Source organism: Zingiber officinale, chromosome 4A (assembly GCF_018446385.1).
Source record: "Zingiber officinale cultivar Zhangliang chromosome 4A, Zo_v1.1, whole genome shotgun sequence".
Classification (NCBI taxonomy): Eukaryota; Viridiplantae; Streptophyta; class Magnoliopsida; order Zingiberales; family Zingiberaceae; genus Zingiber; species Zingiber officinale.
The window spans coordinates 8,624,940-8,635,414 of record NC_055992.1 but is presented as its reverse complement, the minus strand read 5'-3'; the positions used below and the strand labels follow the sequence as shown (position 1 = coordinate 8,635,414).

Genomic DNA, 10,475 nt, shown 5'->3' with positions numbered 1-10,475 from the left:
ACTTAATGATTTAGTTGTTCTTTCCAAGCTATCTCTAATTATGCTGTATTTAAAAAAAAAATCCTTCAAATAGGGTGTATAATCATGGGATGTTGGGCTTTCGGATTGCTCATCACGAGCACTTCCCGATTTACCCTAGAGACAAGTGAAAAAATTTTATAAACTGAGTCGATCATCCCAGGTTGAATGTTACTTGGTTTAATATTTTTTTTCTTAATTGTTAATGCAATTAAGACTCGAAGAAAATGAGACATTGTATATTTATTAGTTCCGTGGTATGTACTTAATGATTTAGTTGTTCTTTCCAAACTATGTCATTATCTTTTATGTACCTAGAACTAGCAAATTATTATACTCAAAATGTGTGTTGTAAATTTATTCAACAAGTTTAAACCAAAGATACATTTATGTATCATTCAAATGACAAGGAACTGATTCAACAAAAGCCAAGAAAGCAACATGGAGCAAGGATAGAGGTATTGAAATTGATTCAGCTTTCATAGTTTTGTCATTAAAATAACAATTTATACTAGTGTTTAATCTAATTGGATGCATAGTTTAACTTTAACTAGAATCTTAGGGGTTTTAGACAATCAAAAGAACAACTACAAGCTCAAAACTATGACACAACAAAGTGCATGCAGTCCCGCAGTCCCCCACTGCAAGGTCAGGCTAGGATTATGAAGGAGAAAACAAATTCCTACAGTCACTGAAAATGCATATCCCTTTACAGCAATTTATTAAGCTTGCAACAAGATCATTAAAATTCAGAAAACTTGTTTCTTCAATCGACAGGACCAAGCAACTTCAGAGCACAAAATTATTTCCAGTTACAACAACAAACGGACTTGCATTATGATGGGGGGATTGAAAAGAAAAGGCAAGATAAAACCATGCCTAATACCGCTTTCCGAGAATGATGCCAATGATGATTGATACCAAAGCCACTCCAAGCACAAATTTGAAGGCACTGCCTTCTGAATGCTCTGCTGCGAGATGCGCATTTCGGCTTACATTAGTTGTCTCTGTATCCTTCTTTGGCCTGTCACTGCTTTTCTTATTTTTTCTCTTTGACAGTGTTGAGGTATCCAGTCCAATTTCTCTTGATTTCACCTCAGTTGAATCATCTCTTTCTACTTGAGTTGCATTCTTGATCTAGAGAATGAATGAATGAAGATTAGTAGGAGAGATATGTTTGTCAAAGTTACAGCTATAAGGGTTCAGAAACTTGACTAATGTAAAGACAACTGTTAAATTACCTGATTATCATTGGCAGTGTGGACCAACTGTAGAGTGTTCTCGAGCTCTACTATCTTCTTTTCCATTGCAGAAGTTTGATTTTGTTTAAGTTTCAATTCTTCAAGTTCTACCTTAAGAACTGTAACCTTATTGTTTTCTTCGGCGACCTGCAAATCACAAACAATGCAAATCAGAATTTACCAACGTGAGCATATTAAAAAGGTAGGTCTCTCCGTCCAAAGAGACGAGTTATTTTGGAAAAATAACTCTTTCTACTTCAATAATACAATGATCTGCTAATTGAGATTCCACCTAGTCAGGATTAGAAGCAAATACATGCAATCAAATGTAACATAAATAAACACCATCATGTAAAACATAGACGATATAGACAGAAATAACACGGCTGAGGAAGAAATGGTTCAATAGTCTAAAGCAGATCAACCAAAGCCGTCATTCCTGCTAGTTGGAATTAGGGTTCGCCCCTATCCTGCTTCAGACTATTTTGTAATCATCTCCAGTTTGCATGTAATGGAACTATAAACAAAATCGCTGGAATAGCTATGCTGGTAGAGAAGTTTGAGAAATTAGAAGTGCATATGGCAGGGGGAGATCACATGAATTGAATGAAAGAAAACTGATGGTAAAGGGTAGATTTAGAAGTCATGTCAACAATGGATTAAGAAACTTAGCAAGCAAGTGTACTTCAAGCAAGAGATGCCTTGGATCCAGTTCTTTCAGAAATGCTCTAAATCTAACCTCTCTTTCTTCAAGTACATTTCTTTGCTCTCTTATCTAAGCAGCTAGTGCTGCATGTAATGAAGAATAAACACAATTTCTGGAATGTGCACCAGACTTACTATGTTGGTATAGAAGTTTGAGAAAATAGAGACGCATATGGCAGGGGGAGATAACCCGAGTTGAAACATGCAAACTGATTGTGAGAGGTAGACTTAGATGTTATGTCAATAATGGATTAAGAAACTTAGCAAACTAGTGTACTTCGAAAAAGAGATGCTTTAGATCCAGTTCATTCTGCAATTTTCTAGATTTAACCATCTCTTTCTTCAAGTACATTTGTTTGCTCTCTTTTTCAGCAGCTAGTGCTGCTGCATCCTTCCATGGCTACTGATGCCCTGGTTTCAATTTGAGTAGATTGATAATTGTTCAAGTAATATACTGGGAGACATTTATTGCAGCAATCTGTCATCTATCCGAGTGTGAAACCACAGAATTACCTCTTGGGCATAAGCTTTCTCAGCTAATAGCAGCTTTTCTTCAAGTTCAGAAGCCCGTTCTTGAAGAAGAGACTTCTCTGCCAACTCTGCTCTAAGATTATCAACGAGAGAACTAAGAGACTCTTTGTCTACTTTTTGTTGAGACAGTTCTCTTTCTAATTGTGCCACAGATGTTTCATGTTCGTTCCTTAACTTTTCATGCATTTCTTTGAGCAACTTGCCCTCTTCCAGATGAGAGCTAACCTGCATAAATTATTCTGGTGTTAGTTCAATATCTAGCTTGACCTGTGTAGCAGTATTGAGGACACCCTTTCTTCACATAAACATAATAGACACTATATATCCACTAACCTGAAACTTGAGTACGTCTTTCTCAGTGTTAAGCAATTGTATCGAATCATCAGATTCTTTCTTAGAATAATGGAGCTGCTTCATTAAATCTTCTTTCTCTGCAGTGGTTGCATCAAATGCTACCTGTAAGTCATTCATTTTGGTCTTAAATGTCGCAACATGTTCAGCGAGACTAATATTTTGTCTCACTAAACCTTCATTCTCAGTTTGGAAACTGTGAGAATTGCTTTTCAATTGCTCAATCAGTACTCCAAGATCCTGTATCTTGAATAGAGCCTCTTCCAGTTTACCCTTCTGAGTTGCTAACTCACTGGCCTGTTCTTCATAAATTCTCAATTTAGTTTCAGTAGCAAGCAGCTTTTCATTCAGTTCACTGGCTTCTAGGTCTTTTAGCTTGTATTTCTCAACGGAGTCATTCAAGTGGGCTTCAGTTTCGTTAAGACGGGACTCGATTGCCAGTTGGAGATCCAGCCCTCTTGAATGTTCTTCTGTTAATTTGGTTATGGTGCTTGTATGAGAAGCAAGTTGAACAGCAATAGTCTCCTTCTCAGAATGTGTGGATTTTAACAAATCATTGAGCTCATTGATTTTGTGTTGATGAACTTCCAACTCTTCCCTGAGCTTTGAGTTTGTCATAGAAAGCAACTCATTTTCCGAAATTGTCTGTTCACCTTTTATATTAGCTTCTGATAATTTTTGCTTAAGCTCCTCGATGTTGTTTTCAAGAGAAACCAGCTTCACTGCCTTCTCCTCCAACTCTGACTTAAGTGAGGCAGCATTTTCAGTAGATTCAACAACCTGTTCTTTATAAAAGTTCAGTTGTTCTTCGAGAGAATGTAACTTTTCAAGCAATTCTTTGACTTCAGAATCCTTCTGCTTTAAGTTTACTGCAGCCTCTTCGAGTTTCATCTCTGATTCTTTGGTTAATGATTCGGTTAAAAATTTCAAATCTAGGTTCCTTGCAGTAATTTCCTCTACAGTCTTTCCATGATGAGTCAACTGTTCTTCAGCATACCTAAGCTTCTCGCTTAGATCTTTCTCCTGTAGATTTGAAGCCTCCAGTTGTTTCTGAACACTTTCAAGTTTCTCTGTCATGTATTTCAATTCATTTTGCAAAATCTGAATTTGAGTCTCAGATTCAATGAGTTTTTTCTGCTGACTATTAGAAAGGTCTTCAAATTTTTTTCTTTCTTCAATAGCTGTATTAAGGACATTAGTCAACTCTTTTTCCTTTTCATTTGCAGCTTGCAGCACAGCTTCAAGGTTCTTTGTTCTTGTCTGATGTGCTTCAAGTTCTGTAACAAGATCAGTGACTTTGCTCTTGTATTGCTTTGATTCAGCCTCAACATCTCTCTGTTTTGACTGTTCTATGCTGATTAGTTGCACAAGTTCCTGGGTGTGATAATTAGCAGCCTCCAACAACAATTCCACTTCTTCCACTCTTTTTTGAGCATCTTTAGCCCTGGAATCAGAAGAATTGATCAATTCTTCCAGCTCAAGACTGCGGTTTTGTGTTGCAGTAGCCCGTTCCTCGTGTTCTGTACATTTGTTGATGAGATCATTAAGCTCTTTTTCTAGTTCTAGCTTACTCAAAGATGATTTGGTCAAGGAAGAATCCAATTGATTGATTTTATCTTCATAACCTTCTAATCGGTGTCTTGACAGTGCATTTTCTTCTGCTGCTTCCTTCAATGAAGAAGTAAGTTCTTTTATTTTCTCATTGAGTTCATTTATCTCGTTCTGTGCATCAAGAAACTTTATCTCTGAAAGATTTATTTGTTGCTCAAGATCCACATTGGACTTCTCAGCTGATGCCAATTTTAACTTACAGTCCTTTAGCTGTGATCTGATATTCTCTTCAACTGCACTTGATGCCTGAATGAGACCTTCTAGCTCAAGGTTTCTTCTAGTACAAGCTTCTGTGGTTGTCTTGGATTCATGGTGCAGCTGTTCAAACAATTCCAATTTTTTTTCGAGCTCCTCTTTGTATGTTGATGTCTGTGATAGCAGTGAATTTGTTTCCCTGAAATTTTGTTCAGACAAACTTAGCTTGGCTTCCAGTTTGCGATACAGTTCCTCATGTTCTGACAATTTGGTATTAAGATCAGATACAGTGCTCTCCAGTGTTGCCTTCTCTGCTATTAAGTTGGTTAAATCATCTTTTACTTTCAATATCTGAATTTCTCGATCCTTAAATAAAGCTTCAACTCTTTCCCTTTCTTTTACTTGCTCCTGAAGCTTCTGCTCCAATTCGCCCAAGCTCACACATTTTGTCCGCATGTCTCTTTCTGAGGCTGAAAGCATCACCTGCAATGATGTGAGATTTGATTTCAACTTTTCTTCAGCAACCTTATGCAGATTTCGTTCTTCAGTCAGTTCCTGGACGAGGGCATCTTTAGAAGAAATGTCCTGCTCCAGTTTAGCCATTTCTAGTTTTGAGGCTTCCAATTTCTCCTGAAATTTTGAAAGTTCCAGCAAAGTGTTTTGAAGTTTTTCTTCAATCTGATGTTTCTCAGCAATTTTACCATCTAGATCACTCAACTCCTTCTGTAGATTGTTTATTTGATCCTTCATACTCTTTGCAGTAGCATGTGTCAGTTCCAACGTGCTCTCCAACTCCTTCACTTTCCTTGATTCTAACTCTGCTTGTGAACTACTATGCTTGCTTGCTTCATTAAGTTTATGCAGCTCGTTAGTTGAGGATAATAACTCTTCTTCAAGGGACTTTATCATATTTTTTGAACTCTCAAGTTCAGTGGACAGACCAGTGAATGATTCCTTTAAATCAACAAGTTCCTTATGCTTCATATCTGTAGCTTTTAGTGCTTCCTGATGGGATTCAATTTGCAAATTATACTTTTGTTCAGCTTCTATGATCTGATTTTTCAGCAACTTCTGGTCAAGTTCAAATTCTTCACAGTGCTTGTTCATTTTCTCTAGTTCTTCATTTGCAAGATCAAGCTTGGATTTCATTGAGGCCTTTTCAGTTTCCAAACTATTTAATTTCCCAAGAAGTGTCGCAATTTGAAGCTTAAGTTCATCTATCTCCTTTACCAACTTTGGAGAATCAATGGTTGATTCTGATTTGCCTGATTGATTGCTTGCAGGAAGTTTGGATTCTTCCAATTCCACCTTAGGTAGGTGAGAGCTTTCTTTTACATCTACCAATAGTTCCTTCTCAACTTTTACAAATTCTCCATCTAATGCAGACTCCTCTTCTTCTTTAATTTCTTCTTTTGACAGTACATCATTGTTGCCTTTTGTGAAAACTTTTTCAGTATTTTCCCCTACCTGCAATTGAAATATACTCAGAACACAAAGCGGAGTTTTTGTGGAAAAAGAGAAAACACATTAGTTTCTCTAATCCCGTACTTCACTTTATTGAGCTAACGGAAATATTCACAAATGTTAATCTATTGCATGTTCTAATTAATGTTAATCTATTGCATGTTCTAATTAAATACATGTGCAGCAAACATGGTTGATGTTTTGTGAGTATGAACCATCCAAATTCATGGAAACAATCATGTGCCGCACATCTTATGATGCTCAGAAACTAAAATCAATATTTTTCTTTTGGTCAAATTTTGCAATCGGTAAAAAAAAATAATTAAAGGCTACTGAAGATTTACTAAATGACTCATTGAAACTAAGCTTTCACATAAAATGGTACACATCTTGCATCAGCTTCTTGCTAGCTTATACACGTATCTCAGAACAAAACCCCTAGAGTCTTATGTCTTCTCAAAAACAGAAGCTTATGCAGTTTCATGCTAAATTTAATCCGGACCAATAGAACATAGTAGAAAACTCTGGATGACCTTCTCATTCACATAGGCAACCCCATATAATTATATCCCATGAAGACAAAACAAAGCTAACTAGTTCCATTCACCTGAGAACACTCGTGAACAAATAACTAAATCAGACCTATAACCAAATAAGACAGACAAGCGAGCAAAGCCCTATCAACCTTGAGATAGTGGTTATGAACGAGCTAGAGAGTGTTAGGGAATTAAGACTGATAAGGATTTGGTTCCTTGGAGTTTTTCCCCCTGCATACTAAGAAAAAGGGTACAGGCACAAGCATAATGCCTTCTTAAATTCAGAGGTTCCCCTGTTCAACACCCCCTTTGAGGTTTGGATTGGCAAGCCAAGAAAGGGAAATGATAATTGTGTTCAGCTATAATGTGGAGTTGAACAAAACAAAAATAAATGAATTTTGAGGATACAAAATGTCCTAAACTGCATAAATAAAAGAACTAAATCATCAACTTAAGCATAGGAAAATGTTAATCACGCATCCAAGCCTATAAATGTTTCTCATTAGTCCCCAACTCCCCATATGGGTTAAAATATGGAATCGTAGCTTGATAGGCACTAAATAATAATAGTTCATCCATTAAGCCTAACAAGCAACGTCATTTCTAGACTTCTCCATATGGGACTAAACTAGTGCCATACAAAATGCTTCACAAGGATGCTATTTTAAATTGTATTGAACTAAGGTTGCCTCAAGTAAGCTTTTGTGCTTTGCGTCTTTGGGTGGGAAAGCAAGTCTTTGAACCATACTTTTCTTTTCTGTGGTTTAGTTTTTCATTTCAATTATCTTTGAAATGAATTTCATGAGTTTACTTCCACCTTTTCTCCTAAAAATTAAATAAATATCCAGGCAAAGTCTCAATTTTATCAGCATATGCAAGCTTATGATCAACCAAAACATGTTATATCCAATAAACAAGGTGGAAGACTGCCTTTCTGAGGAAGAGATATTTAGATGTCAAATTAGTTTTCTCTGGAATTGTATAGAAAAGTCAGCATCTAAATTACATTATTTTGGAAATCATTTGGAACTGAAAAATCTCATGTTAATGCAGAAAGAAGCACACTTATAAATCCATTATGGTTATACAATATATATTCTTTTAATGACTTATTACCTCAGTATCATCCTTTCCTGAGAGCTTCACTTCAGTCTCACCCGAACTCGCTTGCGAAACTTCAGCCATATCTTTCCAGTCCTAGCAAATACACCTCCTTTTCACCTGTAACAGAAGATAAAGTGGTTGCTTATGCTTCCATAACAATAAAAACGATGCCATTCTCCATGACTAAAGATGATATAAGCAAATGATTTTCATATCTGTTTGCCTGCAGTTAGCAGGACTACGTATGAACATTAATAATTTAGAATTAGCAAATGTAGGCAGTGTGAGAATTACTGGAACCACTTTAATTCTAATTTCAATGCAGAGCCATTAGATACAGTACCAACTTAAACAAGCAACTAGAATATAACATATTGCAGTTATAGCATATGTTTGCTAGAAGTTTTTTATATAAGCTACACCAAAGCTCAAGCATGCTTGATTCTAGATTAACCAGTAGTTTGGACAAGTAATTTGTATCTGCAACTCCCCGCCAGAGAGATAAAACGAAAAATACTAAATAACTACTATCCACATTCCTCTCATGATGAGAGTTTGCAGGAAAAAAAAAGTCTATATGCAGCCATTTCTATGACAGAAAACACTAAACGGCTCGAGAGACCAGATAGCGCAAGCACATTAGTCTGAAAAAGAGCACTTGAGGAACAAAAAACTGAAATAGCATGACTCAGATGTGGTCAAGTATATGAATGGTGAAAAAGTAAGTATTTTGTTAGCCAATAAAAGGAGAAAAAATTCTGCTTGGTTATCCATAATATAAAAACTCTTGATGACAGTAAGATCGATCAAACAATAGAATGATGAGAACAAGATTACTTTACCTTAGATCCAAATAACAGAACCTACTAAGAAAAAATCCGACCTCTCCGACACCCATCAAACAAATCCAAACCTTTTCTACACAAAATGATCGGTTTGGCAGCAACGTCAATCAGTCTATTTAAATCTCACGCAAAAGGCGACGTAGATCACTAAAAAAAGCTTTGTGGGCGGCGAAAACAAGGCACCCGCGATTCGGATTCAGAAAAACGATCGGAAGCGAAAAGAGTAGGCGGTGGTGCCGGGAAAGGATCGATATGTATAAGCTAGAAGCGGGATCGGATCAAAGCCGAAAGGCAAGCTGGAAGCCATGCATACTTGAATCGATCAGACGATCGGACGGCAGGGTGAAAGGCGTGAGGTCCGTGGGGCTGCTGGCTGCTTTGCTTTCGGATTCGTTTGACGGCGATCCTCCTGGAATCGTTCCGTTGAACGATGCTGAGAAAGACAGAGAGAGGAGATGAGTAGGTGAGAGAGGGAGCGGAATCTTTCTTTTGTACCAGATGGCGAGTCCAGTCACCTCCCGAGGGGCTGCGGTGCGATTACCACTGAGCTGGCTTTTGTAAAAGGTCTCGAGTTGAAATTACCAAAACGCCCTCTTGTAAATTTGGCGCCTTTTCCAGTGGGCGGTTACTGTTTTTTGCCCCTTTTTTCCTTTTTGTTTTTAAGACCGCGGACGACAAGAATTCGATCCGTACTGTGGGATTAATTATTACCATATATGGCCATTTTAGAATTATTTTTCTTTAAAAAAATAATTATATATTTTTTTGAGCAAAATTATAATAAATAAATAAATTGTTAATGAAAGAGTTTGGTTATACTAATCCTTGTTTCACCAAACGGTTTAATAGAATAAAAATTGATTAAATTTTATTTTATGTTCAAATCTCGCAAGATTTAAAATTCACATGTGCAAGTGAAAATTAATAAAATTTAGATATGAATTGGCTTGGTTACGGTCAAATTGGTGCGCTCGAGTTTTGAAAATTGATGTATTTGTAAAATTTTAGGGAGCATTTTGTAAAAGTTGTTAAACTTGACCTTTCCCTTATAAACTCCATAAGCAAGCATTTTCAGAGTGCTAATGTGCTAAACACTAGAAACAGAGGGTGAATGCACAATTTCTTAGAAATTTTTTAGTAATTTTCCAACTTACGACAGGAAGTTAAAATTGTCAATGAGGTCCGAGTTTGACCACAAGGTCGATGAGGGTGGTTTCTAATTTGGCGTGAAAAAATTTTCTTTTTCAAACAAATTTAAAATTTTAATATTTTATTTTCAACAAAAAAAAAATCATATAAATTGGTCTTGGAATGGTCCAAGCCGGCCACCACCTTTTCCTCCAAATGCCAAACCGACCAACCAAAAGTCCATATCGACTTTCCTTTTCTTATATCTTGTCTCTACCCTCTTTTAATTGCGATGGCAAACACAATTTCAAATTAATAAATACAATTAAATTGTACAATTACTTTTAGTTTATATAAAAATCATACATTAAATTTTATTTTTTTTATTATAGTAATGGTGATTATATTTACCCTCAAACACTCTTAAGCGTTTGTGACTAAGTTACGTGAAAGAAATTAAATCATGAAATTTATTTATAGTTGATCTTTAAATAAATGAGAGATGGAAGGAGTTTTTTCCGAAATTGATCTGTCGTATTTAGTAAATATGTCATTTTCTTATTATTATTTCTTATGCTAAGTGGGAATAAGTAGGGGAGGTTCCTCAATTGAAGGCTGAGGTAAGCATTTTTAGTTATTTCTATGGAAAATAATAAAGTTTTTGAGTATTTATTTCTTCTAAGTTTTAAGGGAATAATTTAATAAAATTGCATCATTTTTTTTTGTTTTTTGCACAAACATTTTTT

General features: G+C 36.1%; 1 protein-coding gene across 1 annotated transcript; it reads right to left on the bottom strand.

Annotated features, from left to right (window-relative positions):
* Positions 1-681: 681 nt before the first annotated feature.
* On the bottom strand, positions 682-9,085 carry LOC121969486 (putative leucine-rich repeat-containing protein DDB_G0290503). The gene is made up of 6 exons (XM_042519623.1): positions 8,915-9,085; positions 7,769-7,873; positions 2,829-6,119; positions 2,478-2,720; positions 1,260-1,406; positions 682-1,155 (listed from the first exon to the last, which is right to left on the bottom strand). Exons 2-6 carry the CDS (start codon positions 7,835-7,837, stop codon positions 898-900), a joined length of 4,008 nt encoding a protein of 1,335 aa, XP_042375557.1. The 5' UTR covers positions 7,838-7,873; positions 8,915-9,085; the 3' UTR covers positions 682-897.
* Between the last annotated feature and the right edge of the window lie 1,390 nt (positions 9,086-10,475).

Excerpts from the sequence above, each read along its gene's own strand:
- LOC121969486 (XM_042519623.1), bottom strand. The coding sequence starts at position 7,837 with ATGGCTGAAGTTTCGCAAGCGAGTTCGGGTGAGACTGAAGTGAAGCTC. Across the intron at positions 2,721-2,828 it reads AAGACGTACTCAAGTTTCAG|GTTAGCTCTCATCTGGAAGA; the intron begins GTTAGTGGATAT and ends TAATTTATGCAG. Across the intron at positions 1,156-1,259 it reads ACACTGCCAATGATAATCAG|ATCAAGAATGCAACTCAAGT; the intron begins GTAATTTAACAG and ends TTCATTCTCTAG.